We start from the raw sequence: 20899 nt of genomic DNA, 5'->3' as shown, positions 1-20899 counted from the left end.
AATTTGGGTTGTCGGTTCAATCTGATCCAATTTTATTTGTGTAGCAAATTTAACACTAGACGTTGATTTAGATCCGATTAATTTAGGCACAACAATGCCTCGACAAAAATGAGTCGGAAAGCTGCACTTGATTTACGCTATAAGTCTAACAAAACTAGCAAGTGACTTTGTAGAGAAATCCAGTCACAGACAGCTGAGATTCAACAACATACGGTCACCCGGCATAGTCTAGCAGCTTGTCTTGAGTGATTGTTGAAACAGGTGTTTTCTGTTGATAAAATTTCCAGCATAACTGTACATTAAGTCTCAGATCTCAAAAACTTGCCACAAAGATTTGAGTCTTTATGTTGCAAAAAAAGGTCACTGTGGCGCACACACTACATTTTTGTTTTGTTGTACTCTCCCAAGCTCTGTAAAATATCTTATAAATTATTGTGTACCTTACAGATACACTGCCTGCCCCAACACTTTGCATTAGTTACTTTGGTGGAAGAGGTATGTGGCAGAATAACAGACACTATCAATCCTGATGGAAACTGCAGAACTTAAACTAGTCAAACTTGGCAACCCTGGTATTAACTGTCCTTGCTACTGCTCTGCTCTCTAGCATGGGGCAGCATACAACTTTCCCCAGTGGGCAGTAGGCGCAATAGTATGTCTATGTAAATAAATAGAGCAGTAAGCGTGCCATCCTACAATAGCACAACATCAGCCAAGACAGGCAAAGAGCAGTAAAAAAAAAAAAAAAAAATGTAAATCACCCCTGAAGAACTTGAAAGGTTGATATATGGTCTACTTGCCTCTAATAGACAAACCACCACTGATGTGCAGTTAACCAAAGTAAACAGCGTATGAACAGAAGTGATATATAAAATAGTGAGAATGGTGTCTAAATTTAGTCTCTTCTCATCCACCGTAGAGCCCTTATCTGCCCTCTGGAGAAAGAAGTATTGAACTCAGCTCTTAAAGACAAGCAAGATAACAGCCATTCATGTTCCTAGGAACTGTCAAACAAAGTTATCAGTACACTCTCTCTCATTCTGAACCCTGAGATTTGTGAAAGTAGCTGCTGCTAAAACGGGTTGTGAACTGATTCCCAGATCATAATAAGATTGTTCATGGGGCAGGAGATTGAAGTGCCACTTTCTATTATTAGAAGCTTGTGTTCGTAGGAGGATTAGTCTTTTCCGGTTTGGGAAGACAGCAGTCAGTGGTGACTACTGGTTCTCCTGGGAGTCTTATTTCCTCAGCCCCACAATAATACAGCGGGTGTTATTTTTGAGAGCCTAATATTTCTCAAAGACATTACGAAAGGCCAGTAACATGAATCTCTAGAAACCAACACTGGAGCACAAGCGTTAGTGAAATGCTAATTTCTAAAAACTGAATGAATCATGAAGCTCCTATATAACCACAGTCCTTGTGAGTTTTTAGCTTTCGTAGCGTTTGCTTTGAAGAAGTTGGCATTGAATGAAGAGAACTTCATTCAAAGCCATATATTATAGAAATACTTCGATAGTACTGGGTCAGTGAGAGTTTCTGTATGATGTTCAGTGCTCTCAGAAGTGTATTTAGTTACAGTTACATGGGCCTTAATCGATGCCATGCCTGTAGAGAGAAAAGAGTCCAGTCCATGTCTGGAATCTAGAAATGGTATAGTCAGCGCATCATGTCAGTGCTCTAAACATATTTATCCATCATAAATGTATCTGGACAACGTAATGTTTTTATCTCTTTAAGAACAATCTTTGAAAAATGGCTGCAGTTACATAATCCATGTTAAATAGTTTGTGTTTAGAAAGATCCTTATTCCACAGCAGATTATAGCATTTATAGCTATACTACAGTGTTACTTCATCAATCAGGCATAACATTATGAGCAGTGAGAGGTGAAGTGAATAACACTGATGATCTCTTCATCATGGCACCTGTTAGTGGGTGGGTTATATTAGGCAGAAAGTGAACATTTTGTCCTCAAAGTTGATGTGTTAGAAGCAGGAAAGGTTTTTGGCAAGTGTAGCGAGTTTGACAAGGGTCAAATTGTGATGGCTAGACAACTGGATCAGAGCATCTCCAAAACAGCAGCTCTTGTGGGGTGTTCCCAGTCTGCAGTGGTCAGTATCTATCAGAAGTGGTCCAAGGAAGGAACAGTGGTGAACCGGTGAGAGGGTCATGGGCAGCCGAGGCTCACTGATGCATTTGGGGAGCGAAGGCTGGCCCGTGTGATCCGATTCAACAGACAAGCTACTGTTGCTCAAATTGCTGCAGACGTTAATGCTGGTTCTGATAGAAAGGTGTCAGAATACACAGTGCACGACGGGTCAGGGCTGTTTTGGCAGCAAAAGGGGGGCCGACACAATATTAGGCAGGTGGTCATAATGTGATGCCTGGTCAGTGTATAGCAACAAGTAGGTGTTAATTCTTCATAAGGAAGTTCTTATTTTAAATTGTATGTTTATGGTACATAAAATGTATTGGCTATTCTAAAGCTAATAGCTTTTTTATATGTAGTGAAATTAGTATATCCTTCTTATTAAATATATTTAGAAGCATACAAGCAAGATCCACTTACATCTGAAAAACCACAACCATCGGGTTCCTTCTCGAACACGTTTAACCGACTCAACAAGAGCTTAATCCGTTGAATTAAATGTGTTAGAGGATGAAAAAAAAACACAATGGCACAGATGTCTTAAGATGGTTCAGGTCGTGTGTGCTATTACTTCATTACAGCCCATAGGCAGTCTAGGAGCACAGCTGGCTTTCCTTCTAACACACACACTGAACACATTCCCACAGAGCTTAGCCAGCTGCAAAGCACAAAATTATCACCCAACACAAAACACCACAACACATCAACCTCCCCTCCACACACACACAAAGCTCACTGCTTCTATTCCTTTACAAGAAGAAATGTATTTATTTTGCAGATGTTACTCAAAGTGACCTTCAAGTCTAAGACCTCAATTCAGTTGATCTCACAACTTTGCGGACATGATAGGAAAAGAAGGAAATGATTTATAATCGCACTCACAGTGTCACCCAAATGAGGATGGATTCCCTCGAGTCTTTTTTCCCCTCGTATCGTCTCGGGGAGTTTTTCCTCGCCTTGCTCATTAGGGATAAACTGAAACTTAGTTCATTTATATTCTGAATTTGTATCTTCCTGTAAAGCTGTTTTGTGACAATGTTCATTGTTAAAAGAATTCTAAAAATAAAACTGAATTGAAGTGAATTTTCATCTCAGAGTCGCCACTGATGAGTATCTTACACTAATCAAGTGTCTTACAAAAAGTACATACAGCCCAACGTATCTTAACAAGCAGCATCTGGTCCAGATCTCACATCTTGCAAAGCTGCACCAGAGAGGGAAGTTTCCGGGTGTCTGAAAAAGAAAAAAAGATTCCAAACAGCAATAGCACACAGCCCACCACCCTGATAAGCAGTTTGCTCTTAATACTTTCCTCCTCCGCTACTTCCACTGGTAAACCCCTCATTTAATTCTGGAGCATGCGCTTGCAGCTCAGGAAGACTTGTTGGATAAATTCCCTGGCGTTCCACATGCAGGGATTACCCTCGCCGGAGAGCACGACACACATTATTAATTCAAAACGGCATTTTTCCTAGAAAACACAATTCAGCAACTTATTCCCTCAGAGCGACTGACAAATAATAACCTTCACATGCTTGTTTGGGAAACGGAAAGTCAAAGAGAGCTCTTCTAGCGCTGCCAATTCATGATTTCTGCTACAGAAGCCATAAAAACAGAGGAAACGTGAGACTAGGTGACTGTGAAGTGTCAGGCTGACTTCTAAGAATGCACAAGGGGTTCATTATATCTTTCAACAGAAATTCCAACAGGAGTCAGTAAGGATTTTGCAGGTTGTTGTGCTTGATTTTGCTGCTGCTTTCTTCAAAATTGGCCGTTCAAAGAAAAACTACTTGAATTGGCTAAATTGCAAGCACAGGACTCTTCTTTCAAACTCAAGACATATGTTATTACTTTCTGTGATAGCTGTACTCATGTTCAATGCATGTGAATTGAAGAGATTTGACCCAAATCTGTGGCAATTTAAAAATGAATAAATTGCAAGCCTCTCTGAATATTGTGGAGTTTGCATGATTTTGTGGAAATCATGAATTCCTGGATGGACTGAATAGGAAGTACACAAAGTATTGCTAACTACTGAATCCTGAGGCAGGAAGACACCCTAGATCTATCCATGTCCTGGCACCTCTAACACACATCCACCCCGAGAAAAACTCTAGAGTAGACAATCCAGTAAATTATGGCTTTGGGAGAAAACCATGGAACCTAGAGGAAACCCACACAGACTGCTGCATCACCCCAATTCCAATCGAATCAAACCCAAATAAGATAAACAAAAAAAACCCGAGATGTGAGCTTGTTGTTTATTGTTATAGACAAATTGATAAACGGTTAATTGCATTGACAGCCAGACAACACAATAACCTCCATTAGCTTCGGCAAGGCTCACGTTCCGCCGTGAGAAATGTTGCTGGGTTAAACATATAGTATATTTTAAATTGGCATTTAGATATGTTTAGTAAGTACACTCTCCTCTACAAGATTCATGTACAATATACAAGTTCAAAAATATAGTTTGTTTGCATTGAATTCATTTCCCATTTATTCTCTTCAGGATGACAAAAATTCACATTAGCATGTTGTGGGGCTAGAAGTCTTTTTCTTTTTTTTTGATGAAGCTAAAAAGGACTGGAACTAGACACAGAGCCAAGACGTCACTGTGTGTGGACCCAAAAAGGTTAGTAAGTGCACAGATGAAAGAAATCAAAATGAAAGACCACAAAAGTGTGCATGGGCCTGAAAAATAATTATTTTAAAATAAAATAAACAAAAACGTAGGCATGAGCTGAAAGCTTATCAGCAGTTTCTCAGGTAACACATGACCCCACACACACACACACACACACACACACACACACACACACACACACACACACACACACAATAAATGAATGCAGTACAGTTTGTTGATTACGAGCCCTGAACATTTGGGCGATCTTCACCTGCCAGAAAACAGAATCGAACACTTAGCTTCCTATAAGGCCATGTAAAGGTATTAATAGAAAAGATTAGCACTGTAATTATAATTAGGAATATAATTCAAATGGCAGAATTACATTCTTAAATGTCTGAAGAGAACGCGTCTACAATATAAAAAGATGAGAGCGAAGTGGGGGGGGGGGGTTGGATTGTGAGTAGGGTTGGACGGGGCGGGGCGATTCGGCAGGCTTGTGTTATAGTTTTGAAATGATGAGGCAGAAGGATGCAAGAAACGCTCTAAACCGTGTGTGGAATAATACATTAAATAACAAGAATAACCGGAATCTCATTTGGAAACAAGAAATACTGTTGAGGACAGAAATTCAGGCAGGGCGGAGAAGAGGTTGGTTTAGTTGTTGATGGTAAGGTCTGCTGAAATTGAAATTCCAACAAACAAACAATAATAAAAAAAAAAGACATACCCACAAGAATACATACTAGAAAGCATGTATTCATACTGTAAAATTCCCATCAAAAAAAAAAAAAGTTGAGGATTTTTCATTAGAGAGGACCTTAAAATCCTCATGAACATGCAGTCATGTCATCAAGGACTCAGAAATTAAGTTCTTATGGTGCACACATCGGCAACAGGCAATTAAAAAAAGAAAGAAAGAAAGAAAAAAAAAAGGCACATTGTCAGAGAGAAAGAGAGAAAGAGAAAGAGAGAGAAAGAGAAAGAGAAAGAGAGAAAGAGAGAGAGAAAGAGAGAAAGAGAGAAAGAAAGAGAAAGAGAGAAAGAAAGAAAGAAAGAAAGAAAGAGAGAAAGAAAGAGAAAGAGAGAGAGAGAGAGAGAGAGAGAGAGAGAGAGAAAGAAAGAAAGAAAGAAAGAAAGAAAGAGAGAGAGAGAGAGAGAGAGAGAGAGAGAGAGAGAGAGAGAGAGAGAGAGAAAGAAAGAAAGAAAGAAAGAAAGAAAGAAAGAAAAATGATAAAAAGTTAGACCAACAATGATTTAGTAACTTTGACACCACCAGGATGGGGCTGTTTAAAAATAACCAATCCTAGAAATGCGTGGGTCAAGGGACAAGTGAGATGTGCTGGATTTTGGATGGAGTCTCCCAAATGAGTCAACTTTACCTCCTTATCCCCCCTAAAAACGCTGTACACTGTATGTAGGGCGGATTGAAGTAGGACACTGCTATACCTTTTGATGGGGTGAGTGGGTGGGTTTATTTCCCTTTCTTTTCACCCCTGTGTATAAACCTCTGTGAGAACAAACAGACTATAGGTGACTATTAAAGGCTGTGTGTCGAGCACATGCCATTTCACGTCATTATAGAATACCATAACTCTGAATAATTCTAATATAATCTTGCTTTGGTAATAGAAAGAAAATTGAGCAAAAATGAAATACAAAAAAAAAAGACACAGAAAAACAAAGACAAGACAGCAAAAGCTCATTTCTACATTTTGCTAATTGCAGCCTGAATGAATTGCAGAGAACTCCACAGCGGATCAGTTCATTTACGCAGGGGCTCTCTCTCTCTCTCTTTCTCTCTCTCTCTCTCTCTCCATCGTCACGAGTAAGGCTTCATGATGTTCACAGTGGTTTCTTAGCGTGGGGGAGGGGTGGAAAAAAAGGCTGCTTTGCAGGGAGAAGAAATGAATTTTACTCCATCCACATCTCTCCCTCACAGACTGGTCTCCGTTTTCTTTTTTTTCTTCTTTTTTTTTTTTAAACTCCTTTTCATACATTTTTATTTTCATCTTTCCGTGTAGCGATGATCACATTTCAGGCATTCAGGTGCGGCTGGCGATAAGGAAAAATGGTTGCTGTGGAAATAGAAACCAGAGGTCAGATTAGGAGCGAGTAAGCTCTGACATATTTAGACAGAAACAACACAAAGTTACACAAACAAAACAATACCAAAAAAACAAAAACCCCACATTACACAGAGCTGTTGATTTGTGATGTATCTACTAATGTACATGAGCAATGTTATCTAACAATGTAATTATTATTATGCGACATTTAACGTCAGTTAATTTGGTCTTAATAATATTATGCTTAACACACAATCTCAGTCTGAAGGGTCTTGCTTGAGGTTCGAAAAATCCATCCAGTAGCCCCACTGGGCAAGTGAGAGCATTTAATATGCTGCTCAGGGCTATGGGATTGGTTGCCTGGATACCTAATTGACTAAGCTAAAAATGGTAGCTAACAATGTAGTAGTGTACAGTCAGCTAGTCAGTTAGTTACAAGCAGTAATGCACACAAACAAGGATATAAATTCTTGCAGAGGTGAGGACTCGGTCATAGCAATTATGCTTTTCATAGCGACTATGCTTTTTCTTTTTTATAAGAAAAAAAAAAGGGGGGGTAGGTAGGCAGTGGTTGGTTATCAGCTTCTTTCTTTTCTATTCACTTTGCACATAAAAGTTACTATTCAAGGGCTTTATTATTTGGCTAATTAAACCAATGCGTGGAGCAATAGGTGGAGGGATTCAGATTCATTCAGGTTGTGAATGAAAAGAAAAAAAAACGGAACTTACTGTACCTATTTGTCCACTAGCAACCATTTCAATATAAAAAATAAATAAATAACACTACAACAAGGATGTGCAATCAATTTATCCTATACAAACAGGTTACTGAAGTGCCCACCTCTGCTTTAGCCAGACTAGCAACAATCAATCAGGCATTTGTTAAAAATTTACAGCCTTTTTTTTTTTCTACACGCCCTCTAATTCGTTTGTTTGAAGGGTGATACCTGTGAGTTGGACAGTCCTGTGGTCAGAGTCTCATCTGTGACTCTTCTGCTGCTGCATCAGTCCCACATTCTCATACACTCTGGAGCTGTCCTCCCGCATACTGCACACACACACACACACAGGAAAACTAAAGCATCTTCGTTTAAAGACAGCTACCAGCGTACGCTTAGTATTTTGCTTGTCTCTTGGTATTTACACGGTGTTACACATATAGGCATGTGGGATATGATTTTATCCTCCCACGATATACATCCAGTGCCATTCACTCCACTTACACCTTACTACAAGTTCATACTCTAAAACAACACCCAAAGGGCAGTCTTTTGCCCTTTACTCACTAAAGAAAAAGGAGAATAGTTCATCAGCATATGAATCTGGAAAGTTCTGAAGAGCTATAATGAACTTTCCAATATTAACAGGACACCTGCAGGAAACCTTGTCTCCTCCTCCATCTCTCACCTCCTCTCCACTGTGCTGTACTGCAGACTCACCTAAACGTCCACCATCCAGCTGAGTTTTCATGAATGTATCAACGTTCACGACCACAGGGCTATTTTATTAACTATATTATGCCGTGCTCCTTTACTCTCCTTACAGGTGAAAAGGTTCCTGTCTGTTTCTAAGGTAGGCTTTTATGGAAGAGTACATTTGCATGCACCACCATCTATTAAGAAAAACAATAAATATTTATGAACTAAGATTCAGAAAAAAAAAGGGGGTTTGCTTATACAAAAGTTTACACAGGTCCACTATCAATATCTGTATTGATGCCGTCTGTTTTTTGAGAATTTTGTAAAACAGTAATTGCCTTTTATAATCAGACTCTGATCTCAATTAAAGAGAAAAACTAATAAAAACACGTAGGTTTTAATACTTGTATAAACTTCAGTCTTCTGTTAAACATCCACCAGAGTCTGAATGGGGGGGCGACAACAAATCAGACAAAAATGTGACTGTTGCTTAAACTCTTGCTGAATGTGCTGACTAGACAGATCTATGAAGTGTCTGGGTGTGGCCCGATATTCTACAGAACACTCTACAAAACGAAAACGCACTACCTGAGACTCCCAGCCTGCAAGGACACACGCGAAAGTAAACACAAAGGTGCAAGGACTCTTCAACCTTCTGAGCGCTCAACTACAGAATCAACAGCTGTAGTCATGAGCAACATCATCCAATTGATTAGATTGGATGAAAACTTTTGCAAGCTTAAAAAAAAAATCTCTCTTAATATAGAGATGTATATAGAGTTGACTACATGCTAGATGAAAGTAGCTGGGGGGGGGGCAACACAAATACACAAACAGTACTGATGTGCACAAACCACTGAAAAGCAAGGCCTTCTCTGCACTTCTTTTAGGTCACTTAATCGGCAAACAATCGGCAGTGGTTTGCTTGTTTTTTTTTAAAGAATTAAAATGCTGACTTTGTGTCAGAAGCGAGTGTAATTTCCTGCTGCACTAAATTTCACTTTCATTATATCGGTGCACTCATGCCACAGTGAAATGCAATCCCAGCCCTATGCCTTTTCAAAGGGGGGGGAGGTGGACTTAATCGGAACAGGGGAATAAGGCTTGCAGCAGGATCTAGAATTTATTCTCAAAACTTTTCAGTTAGTCATCAATGAAATTCATCAACAAAATTCTTGCTGGCATCATGAGTGGTGAGCAGTGAGGGTTTTGCTTTACAGTGTCGTACATTTTCTGTAAGTTATTACTACACGAAAAGCAATACTGTTTATGCAAACAGTGTATTTTTCCCGCTAGTGCGATTACATTTCTTCTCCACAGACTTCGACCACCTGCTTAGATGCATAGTTGACCAGTCTGCATAGTTTCTGTACTGCCCAAAAGTCTAACATTAACCTAATCAAAAACAGATATAAACTTGGTCTTCATAACACTTTGTTAGTACAATACACAATGTTGGATGGAATATATGGAGTCACAAAAATTAAACAAATAAAGAAAGCATTTTAAGCGCATTTGGTTTTTTCTTTTTCTTTTCTTTAAACCTACTTTGATCTGAGTCAAATTAAACATGAACTCACTACCCAGTCCAAAGTGCTAAACTGGATCTTTTCTAATCTACAGAATGGATTGAAAACTACTCACTCAGCACAGGTTGGCGTAGGAGTGCAGGGAGGAAGCGGGCTCTGGTCCCCTCCGCTCAGATCATTCAGCGAGTACTTAATGTTGGTGTACTCTCGTCCTTTGATTTTGCTTTTCTAAAACGAAGTAGCCAAAAGATTTGAGAATAAAGCACAATAAATCAATGCTATGACGAGAGTAGGCATAGAATTTGATGCTGATTTCACATGGCAGCCTGAAAATGAAATATTTCACACTACAAGTTTAACAGGTACCTTCAAAAAGAACACGACTACACACCTGCTCCTCCTCTATGCGGCGCTGCAGGGTCTCTATGTAGTGCTGAACTGCCATGTAGATGAAGCGGTACTGGGCTTCGGTCTGCACCATTCCTGAGCGCTGTGACCGCACCATCTGGATCGTCTTGGGCACGTCAATATCACAGTCCACTCCTGCACTCAGACAAACGGCAATTTAACAGCAAAGCCCATACTTTTTGAGATTTAACCTTTGAAAACAAATACAATTACAGATCCCAGTCCCCCTTTAGGTTTTCTGTCATGGGATTAAAGCTTTACCTTTCTCTCTGATGATGTCTATTAAGATGTCAATCACAATAAAGGTCCCAGTGCGTCCAATCCCGGCACTGATAAGCAGACAAAAATAAATAGAAACATTACATTTGGGCATCAGTGTATCCTCTAAGCACCAACATATCCCTAAGAAAGATGTTCGAGTCAGAAAACTATTTTTGTGTCCTTTATTATGTTGCTTGATATTGCATTACATATTAGCATATTTGTTAAGTGGTTGTTGCATAAAACATTAAGACAACACAGACGGAAACAATATCTTGCAATAGGTATAAGAAACAAACACAGCAAATGTGTAAAGGGCTAAAGGCTTGAAGTTTGCTTTACCTGCAGTGCACCACAATGGGCCCAGCCTCTAGAATGCCCTCTTGCTTCAGTTTGACCTCCTCCAGGAAGTCCAGCACACCACCGGGATCAGTGGGCACGCCATGATCAGGCCAGGCACGGAAGTGGTACTGCCATACAGTGCGCTCTGTGTTTCCCTGTACAACAAGAACACTGCAGAATTACAGACATACAAACTGCTCAATCAAAAAAAAACCTGGCTGAAATGAAATGCCTTTAAATGACTTGATCCTGTGGAGTTCATCATACGCATACAGCCAGAGACATTCATTCAGAGAGAGAGAGTGAGAGAAAGAGAGAGAGGGAGACACATGTGATGCAACACAAAGCAATAACAGAAAATTAATAATTAATCCAACAAATATCTGTATCATGCTACATGGCAGAATTTGCCTTTATTTTAGAGATAGCTAAAAATGTGCAAATCACCTATAACCTTTCTGTTGGCTGATTACTGGTCTGAAAAGTGGCAGTGTTTCAAGGTTTATGGATTCCTTTTGCTTACCTGTCCGACTTTCGAAAGCTTCAGCTCTCGCAGGATGTAATCATGGGCTGATGTCTCTTTGACGTTGCGCACGCGCATGGCACCGTATTCCTTTAGCGCCGAAACATCTGGCCAGTACTTCACACACTTACTCTGCAAAAACACACAGTGACATACTACGTTACTCCTGTACTGCATTATAATCTCTATATTTCTGTTCATTAAGGGGCAAGATTTAATTTTACAATTTTTCTGATACATTTCAGAAACTGAAAGGGTCTTAGATTCCTAACAGCCAACGCTGTTTAAAAATATTTCACTCCTGTGCCAACATCAGAGAGAATTTATGCTCATGGGAGCTTATGCTTTTTTTTTTGCATCATCCAGGAAATTTTAAAACTAAAATGTTTTATATATAATATAATATTTTATATTCAATACATACCGACATACAGATCTCTATATACATAGAGATACATACCAAGCTCAAAACATCACATTTCATGATTGCTTCAGTGGTGCCACAAAAATCTTTCAAGACCTTCATCTCAACACTCTGAAGGAAAAGCACATACCTTGCTCCTCTCGACCTCTTTAGTCGTCATAACAATAACTCGAGAGTTTTCCTGAAACACCATCCGCCAGAAGTCACTTATTGTGTTCTGCAGGCAGCCCTGTGTGGCGATGTAGCTTTTCTTTAATCTGGTGTTGTTGCTCTTCGACTCCATCTCTGGCTGCGTGAGGAGAACAGCAGCAAATTAAACAAACTGAAAACTCACAGTGCTCTAAAACACACGCTGTATTAGGTTTCTGCTAAATGTGGCATTCCTTCTTGCCTGATCCTGTTATTAAATGTTCATTTAATCGAATGTGATCTAAGCCAATATAAACACAATATTTTCTCTTTCCACACTAGGGTATTAAATGGTCATCTGCTTATATTTGTCAGTGCACCATGTCATTATTACCGTGATAGTGTTAGCGTTGATGTAATCGGAGCCCGGCTCATTTGTGTCGCCGTCGTTGAGGGTGACTCGCGTGTGGTCGACTAAAACCAGGATTACAGAGGAAGTAAAAAGTCAGCCGTTTTTACTCACAATGCTGAACTGCACAGCTCTCTCTCTTTCTCTCTAGGGCACTGCTCAGCCCCTTCTATATGCCTCAGCTTTAAGATAACAGACAGAGCAGAGGTAGAGGGAAAAAAACAAAACAAAATATATACACACATGGAAGAATGTTTTTGTATCTGTTCTTGTTCTTGTTCTCAGCGCGCTGGCCCTCTTTGCGACTGTACAGCAGCTTGCACTCCTGCTGTTGAAGTGTCTATGGCACAGTGGGAGAAAGAGCAGAAATGGAAATCATAAATCTCAGCATTGCTAAGAGAGTGCAGGGTAATGAAATAACCTAGTTAACTATGTTAACTGAAGCGTGGATGATGGCTCTCACCTCGAACTCTTCCCAGAAGCCCTGTTTGACCTTATCAGTGGCCTCAGCCGGCTTGCTGAGCTCCCGCACTCTGCTCTCGATCTCAGCTGCGTTAATGCGTGTCGTGTTGAGAGGCTTTAAATACAACAGGCGAGAAGAAGTTTACATTAAGGCAACTTCTGACTTATAACTACAACACTGTTCTAGACAGAGGATCAACAGATCTATGTAGAAGACGTTTAAGTTTTAGTTGTTTTATCTTTTGATTTTGATCTATTGGATGATAAATATACTAAATTTGTTTGTTATTTATTTATATATTAATTTCCAGAATTTTTATTAACTATTTGGCACCTTTGAACTGGTTCAACACACTTATTCTTAATTATGTGGGATGTGGCAACTCAGTGGTTAAGGCGTTCCACCACTGATCTACAAGGGTTTTTTTGTTTTTTTTTAAGTAAGTTGTCTTTATTTGTCACATATATACGTTACAGCACAGTGAAATTCTTTCTTCACATATCCCATCCGTGGGGGTTGGGGTCAGAGTGCAGGGTCAGCCATGATACGGCGCCCATGGAGCAGTGTGGGTTGGGACTTAAGGGCCCAAGGGTGGCAGCTTGGCGATGCTGGGACTTGAACCCCGATCTTCCGGTCAACAATCCAGAGCCTTAACCACTTGAGCCACCACCGTCCCAACCCCAATTTGTGAGTTCCAAGGCCACCATGCTGTCACTGCTGTTACCTTGAGCAAGTCCCATATCCCTCATTTGCTCAGCTCTTTTACAAGCGTCAGTGGCAGAGGGTCTATATTTTAACTCCACCTTCAGATGCCTAAATGAATTCTGTTTACTGAGATCAAGTGAGATGATTCATTTCTGACATGTGGTCAAGTTTTCAATGACACAATCAGTGAAATGACTCTTCTTTGGAACAACTTTGAACTCAACTGAAAGCAGTATAATGACTTGAAATTCAGCATATGTTACAAATATCTGTCCAAGTTAAGAAAAACGTATCGTATTGTATCATTTATCAAAGCTACTGGGTTAAAATATTTTTTTCTACTTACAAGGTCATTCTTTTCAATAGTTTCTCCAACTGTATAGTGTGCATACAGTGTAGTAAGGTTTTGAGTGCCATGGTGTGCTTCATAATATAGATGAAGTAACTGCCAATTATCTGATTTTATTTTTCTGTTAGTAGTTCACAGGCTTATCTGGTATAAATATGCATGAATTAAAAACTCAGTCAATCTGCCCAACACCACACCTGTTTGAGCTGAAGCACAGTGCCCAGTGTTTCCACCATGGGGTTTTTCTTGTAGTGTTCCACCAGGTCTGTCAGGGAGTCAAACTTCTCCCCTCCACCAACATCATACTTCATATCAGGCTGAGATAAAAAAAAAAAAAAAAAAAAAAAAATACCACTGATGTTTATAAATCAGTTATATAAATGTGAAAAATAAAGTTCCAAACAAAGCAGGTGAAAAGCCAGAGTCATTAAAGTCATCTTTTCTGTAGTACCTTGCAACGAATCATGACATGAGTGACTTTGGGTTTGCTGTCGGTGCTGTCTGTTTTGTCATCACCAGTTCGTACAGAAAGCACAAAGTCCCCAGGATGACTCTGGCTCTCTCGGACCAGGAAGCTGCCGTTCTTGCCCTTCTCTGTCAGCAGCTTCTCGGCTTCACGGCCCGAAAGGTGACCATGAAACCACCTTGGCGAATGAAATGTCAGGATACAGCAAAAGTATTCGTTAAGCAGATGCTTTTATGGATATTTACTTACTGTTATAAAGCAAGCACTCCTATAGAAAAACACCAGCTATGAAACCATTCTAGCCAGAATAAAAAAGATGGAGACACAGTAGATGAGATGGATTTGGTTGAAGAATCACCTCTCTGACGTCGGGTCAGCACAGTTGAGCGGGTACTTCAGCTCGATCACATCACCATTCTTCTCCTTTAGCTGCCCATGATGCTCCATGTAAAACTGCACCAGCTCAGCCAACGTGGCAAATTTCTCTCCTCCGTACAGGTCGTAGTAGTCCCCCGTGTTCTGGATTTTAATGTGGGTGACTGCTCCATTTCGCCTAAATATACAAAAAAAAAAAAGCTTGGAAATTCTTGCCTGCAACTTTGATTCCACTGAGACTTTGTAAGCTCACGAAACTGTGTGGGCCTGTGTTCATTCTTTCACCAATGCGCAGTTTTAGGGTTAGAAACCATGCGCATGACTAAGGCATAAGCTAAATTTAGAGATAATTTCAGGACATTTTCAGAATATTAACTACTAACAAATGTTCTGTTCTTAAAGATCTTTGCCAAATGTAAACATCACCTACAACTTGACTGAGCCTAACTTCAGATTAACATCCCCCCCCAACCCAGGCTAACTTCAGAACAATTCCTCTCCACTCACTGTCATACCAAACATGCAAAAAAAAACAAAAAAAAAACATCAGTCAGTCTAATTGTGAAACTGGACAACAGACCACACAACTCATCACATACCATGACGTCATACTGTAAATATGCACAATCCTAAGATTCCTAGCTACAAATGTATCCGTTTATGTCTAACCCCCTCACAGTTTGACGGTGCTCAGAACAGTGACATAGGATTGGCCCAGTAACCAAAACCAAGATCTGTGTAAATGGATTCCTAGTAATATAACAGAAAAGGTCCTAGAATGCTTCAATATAGATGTAGAAATGTGTGAATCAGAAATTTAACAGCTTTAAAATGCTGTTAAATTAACATTAACAAAACAGATACTTTGGCAGACGCAGAAGTGGCAACGTTGCTAACAGGAAACTCCGAGCAGGCAGTGAGAAAGGTCATGAGGCATACTGAAAAAATATTATAGCTATGTCTGCACAATTTAACATGCACTTTAATCTTCTCCCCCCCCCCACACACACAGGGCAACGTAAAACACTCCGCATACACATTCTGCATATGTTAGCACATATGTACACGAGATGAGATTTTTCATGTCTGTGTGAGATGCGTCACATCCTGAATAGGGGAATATAACAATGTGCTATAACATTCATGACACAGAGTATAGTCAGGGATAAGAGTGCTTAAAGGATCCGCGAGAGCATGTGACCATCATTACAAGCAGCAAAATTACAATAAAATGGGAAGTTATTTCTTTGATAGTGCTGCAAGGATGCAATGGCTTTTAAAAAAGGAAGTAAAATCTGAACATATAAGATCTTCAGAGTGCACTTATTATACATCTGTACATTTGCCTTCATTTACAATAAGGCTTTTTTTCTAATTGTTTTCATTTTTCATTTTTAGTTCATGCATACAGCAGTTCAAACTGACGAGCCTGCTTGTAAAAGTCTGCTGTAAGAAATGATGTGTTTGCTGATGCTTTCACAAGTCATCGCGGTTTATACTGTGTAGCCTCGTTTCACAGCCAGCTACACAAGGCTAGGCTTTAAGTAACTGTTAGCTTTTTTTTGTTTGCAACACTTTGCATTTGTGAATCATATTAGCACAAATTTCTAAAACCCCTGCAGGTTCCATTTTCCTCATAAAAACAGATTTTGTGCTATGAGCTAAAGAAAAGCTGTTAGCCGTGTAACGGCTTTGGAGACATGACTTGATTCTGGGTGTTGGCTTGTTTCTGACCAATGACTGAAGGAGATTTTTACGGCTATGTTTTCAGCCTTACACCAACCTCAGCGAGTGTTTTGCTTTTTGCTTTGTTTAATTATGTGCAGTGTGAAAGTAATCCAAACAGCAAATAAACCAAATGTATGCAGTTTCCTTTGATTTGGTGAATAGGTCCTTATATTAAAAATCAATCATTCAAAGTACTGTAACTTAAACTTACACATTAAACAAGAGTTTAAAGTGCCTATGGAGAGAAAATTGCCCGTTGAGAACTGTACAATGCCATAGTACTCCATTCCCAATTATAAATAAATAAATAAACAAAAACAAATAAAATAAAAGAGATATTATATTTATTTTTACAAGAGAATTACACAGCAAGAAATTTTATATGATTGAAACTAGTTACCTTGAACATGATAATCTAATTAAACACTCTCTTTAACCACATGCCCCGCCCCAGAGGTGTGTCTTACTAGTAGCTCCAGATCATTAGCCATAAACACACCCACCTCAATCAGCTCCCTAGTTCAGAAGTCAGGGCACTGATCATGGAGTCGGACATTTCAAGGGCTGTCTGTTTCTGTCTTCATCTCTATCTCACACACTCACTTCCATGTACTTGGAACATTTGCTCACATAAAAAAAAATCCCATAATGCACTGCAAAAACCAGGGAGCATCTATACTCACTATGCTCCCTTCATGGAAAATGTGATATTTTCTGAACCCTCTCAGCTCAAAACAATGGCGAACTCACAGTCAACTATGAATACAAATATAAGTTGCTTGGTATCATTGTAGCTTGTAACATTATTTGAAATTCAATTTGTTTGAGGCTAAGTGTTTAATGACTAAAAAAAACTCTAGAATATGCAACAGATCAATGCATTTTTCATACTGTACTAAAACAACCTGCTGTGGATAAACGGCAGTGGTGAAGTTTTGCAGTGTGGGTATGTAGTAATGTCACCAGAAATCATCAGTCATCATTGTGATGCTGACTAAACACTCAGTCAACTAGGGATGTGACTGAGACGTGCCCATGGTTTGTTTAGGGATTCAACCATACGATGCACCTTTCTACTAATCGCTTGTTTGAAGGAAAGAAAATGGTTAGAGTTTATTCATTTGGAAATGCAGTTCTTAGAGGAGGGTTAATGCCAATTTAGGTTGCTTTCTCAGACAGAGAGTACGTGATGGTGTGCACAGTCAGGTCTTCTGTATTAGTAAAAGGATTTAATCATGTGTTCACATTTGTTTAGGCTTTTTTTAAACTTGGCAGCACTGCCAAATCTTGAACGCTATTGGCTAAAGAGTCAAGCTGTTCAATATGACATTTTTTCCCGACTTCCTGTTTCAAAAGGAAATACTTTTAAAATATAGAATCAGCTAAGAAGCTATTTCACAGAGATTCAAAAAAGAGATCACTTTAAATTGTGTGGAATTTCTCACAGCCTGCTTATGCAGTGTGTCTTTGCTGTGTTGGGTATCTAGAGGAGAGGTTTCTCACCACCGTGCCCTCTGTTCCTGGGGTAAGTGTGTGGTGAGCTTTAAGCTTTCAGAGTCACACACTTAAGCCGTCTCAATATCAAATTCCTAGTTATGGGTGCGGTGCAAATGCTTTCTAAAAGAGCATCTGATCAGATGCAAATGAAGCAAGTACAGGACAAGTTAGCACAAGAGACTCAGAGGTTCGAAAAAAAAATTATTTTCATGACCTGAGAAAAATAAATAAATAAATAGATAGATAGATAGATAGATAGATAGATAGATAGATAGATAGATAGATAGATAGATAGATAGATAGATAGATAGATAGATAGATAGATAGATAAGAAAGAAAGAAAGAAAGAAAGAAAGAAAGAAAGAAAGAAAGAAAGAAAGAAAGAAAGAAAAGAGAAATAAGCTTGGGATGGGTTTGAGGTCAGAAAACACATAAGTCATTTGCTTCTCTCACATAATATTACATACATTTATCTAGTAGCCTTTAAATTTGATTTTCCAGAGAATAATCCTGAGCAGGCATGGAATTAAAGTTTCCCTTCTGCACCAGCTGAAATTTTATTCATTACAGATAACAACTGATAATAAGATAATGATGTATTGTTGCATATCAGTCTTATTTTCCTGGAAATAGTTTTCCCTGGAATATTATATGCACTACTAGTGTGATGCACTTTATAAAATGTAGATGAAGGAAATCCACAGTGACTTTAGGAATGTGTTTTGAATAAATCCTCCAAAGTGGATGCACAATGTTGATGCGGTGGTAGCTCAAGTGGTTAAGGTTCTGGGTCGTTGACCGGAAGATTGGGGTTCAAACCCCAGCACCACCAAGCTGCCACCACTGGGCCCTTGACCCCCAACCCACCCTGCTCCAGGGGCGCTCCATCATGGCTGACCCTGCGCTCTGACCCCAACCCCCAGGGATAGGATATGTGAAAAAATAATTTCACTGTGCTGTAACGTATATGTGACAAATAAAGACAACTTGAATTAAAAAGACACTTGAACATGAGCTTTGGTGAGAAGAATTAAAACATCAGTGTTGATTTGATTGCTCAAATTTTCAGACTTTGGGGTTTAATTTCACTCCAGGAGCAGCAAAATCACTCTGTTCATTCAGCGAACAAACAGACACACACTGTTCTGTCACGCAGCCCTCTCTGAACACATTTTCATTTCCTGCATCTCTGAAATGTCATCTCTCTCATTATTGTTTCATTCAAACAGCTTTATTTCCTTTTGTTTCTCTTAGAGTGCAGTGGACTCTCACCTGACAGAGAGGGTGAAATCTCCCGGGTTGCTTTTGCTCGGTCGGGCCAGAAAGCTTCCGTCCACGCCACGGGTCAGCAGAAGGTTCTCAGCCTCCACACCGGTGATGTTGGGGTGAAACCACCTGTTAACACAATCCATCACACTGACTTCAAATGGCACAGAGGGTGCGAGACTAAACATACAACTAAACATCACTATAATGCCATGATCATGTGATAAGTCACTGGATGCAGACAGGCGGCAAAATTATCTCGATCTGACCATCAGTAAACAGTGTCAACGACTTCTCGGCATATTTACACAAACATGACACTAGTTCTGTATACATTATACTGTATCTCCCGAATTTCTGCCTCCTCGGTCGTTAACTAAGGAAAACAAGATCATATCTTTCAAAACAAGGACAACACTTTAGGTGATGGGGTGTACTTCTGTTACAGAAGTAGAAGTTTTGTTTATAATCTCACGTTTCTTCTCGTCACAAGCAGTTTGAAAAGCCCAGCTAGCAAAGCAGCTAATATGAACCCCGTGACGTGTCCACCATCATAGAGACTGTAAAGCAGAAGATATAGTAGATAACTGCGACTCGTCCAGGAGCGGGGTTTCAGTGAGCTAGCCGAGTCTGACATGAACACTGTTCTTAGTTTTATTTTTGTCTTTTAGACAGTTAGCCAGCTAGCCACCTCACTCGGCTGACTAAACAAGTTAGCTAACAAACCTGCTAGCAAGCTAACACAAGCAAGTTTGAAACCCTGGGCGACCCAGTTCGTGACCAATTAAAACTTTGGGTGTTTGCCCCACTTCTAGTTAAACCTGTAAGAGGAGTCCAGACAGATTTGTGCTAGAACAATAACGCTGCCATGTTTGGCTCGACTACTTAACACCAGCACATATCGCTTGTTTTTCACTTCCATAGCTCTCACCTCCGAGATGTCATCTTTCCCAGCCTTGTTTCCTCACTCCGGATACTGGATTCAGATTTTATTTACTTTCAAGCCAAGCAACTGCGCCGAAAACCCCGCTGCTTTTCTCTGGCAAAAAAACCGTCATAAGGAAAAGACCCGCTCAAAACGGGTTTAAATAAATAAACAGGTTAAAAAAAAAATAGTCCGAGGAACAAAACTCGGTAGCTAGGCCTCAGCATCGGAGACCTTTCGAGTCAGTTGTAAAACGTCACCAAACATGCGACAAAGCAGAACTGCGTAAAACACATGCGCCCTCTAGCGCTAGCTTCTTCCTTAGCCAATCCTGTCTGGAGACATTTTGTAGTCATGTAGAAGGGGAGGCTGGTCTAAACGGGCTAGCAAAACTTTCATTCCTAATATTCAGTTTAATTTCTTTTGCCATATCAGATTATTTGCTGTTAACAAATGTCTTGATGTGGATTATTTGGTATTCGTGTAGCACCAAGAGCAATAGCACCACCAACGATCCTCAGAAAAAATACATAAATAGGAATTAAGACGTGAGGCTGATTTCTTTCTAGCCCAGGGAGCCTGATCAGGGATTAATGACTGTTGTTCCACTGTTCCATTGTGGATTTCTTCATTTTATTTGATACTTTAATAAATTGTCTAAAAAATAAATGAAGGAAAACATGCACAGTTAAAACCATTTGCAGCTTTAATAGAAAAATCACTTTCTTTTTAAATATAATAATTATTATTAAGTAATTACAAAAAATACAAATCAGCAGTTATATGTACATATTTCCAGTTAAACTAAAAGCATTTTCCAAATCCAAATGCT

The 20899-nt window shown here is 39.5% G+C and overlaps 1 protein-coding gene across 1 annotated transcript; it reads right to left on the bottom strand.

Annotated features, from left to right (window-relative positions):
* Positions 1 to 6594: 6594 nt before the first annotated feature.
* On the bottom strand, positions 6595 to 20337 carry ptpn11a (protein tyrosine phosphatase non-receptor type 11a). Its single transcript, XM_058411626.1, has 16 exons — positions 20074 to 20337; positions 19149 to 19271; positions 14635 to 14829; positions 14262 to 14454; positions 14008 to 14127; positions 12757 to 12870; positions 12537 to 12633; positions 12279 to 12358; positions 11886 to 12044; positions 11332 to 11463; positions 10809 to 10963; positions 10467 to 10534; positions 10189 to 10340; positions 9913 to 10025; positions 7798 to 7898; positions 6595 to 6859 (listed from the first exon to the last, which is right to left on the bottom strand). Exons 1-15 carry the CDS (start codon positions 20085 to 20087, stop codon positions 7829 to 7831), a joined length of 1785 nt encoding a protein of 594 aa, XP_058267609.1. The 5' UTR covers positions 20088 to 20337; the 3' UTR covers positions 6595 to 6859; positions 7798 to 7828.
* Between the last annotated feature and the right edge of the window lie 562 nt (positions 20338 to 20899).

The sequence above is a fragment of the Hemibagrus wyckioides genome, linkage group LG16 (assembly GCF_019097595.1).
Source record: "Hemibagrus wyckioides isolate EC202008001 linkage group LG16, SWU_Hwy_1.0, whole genome shotgun sequence".
In the NCBI taxonomy this organism is placed as follows: Eukaryota; Metazoa; Chordata; class Actinopteri; order Siluriformes; family Bagridae; genus Hemibagrus; species Hemibagrus wyckioides.
Note: the sequence above shows the minus strand (reverse complement) of the source record. Positions and strands in the feature narration are given on the sequence as shown.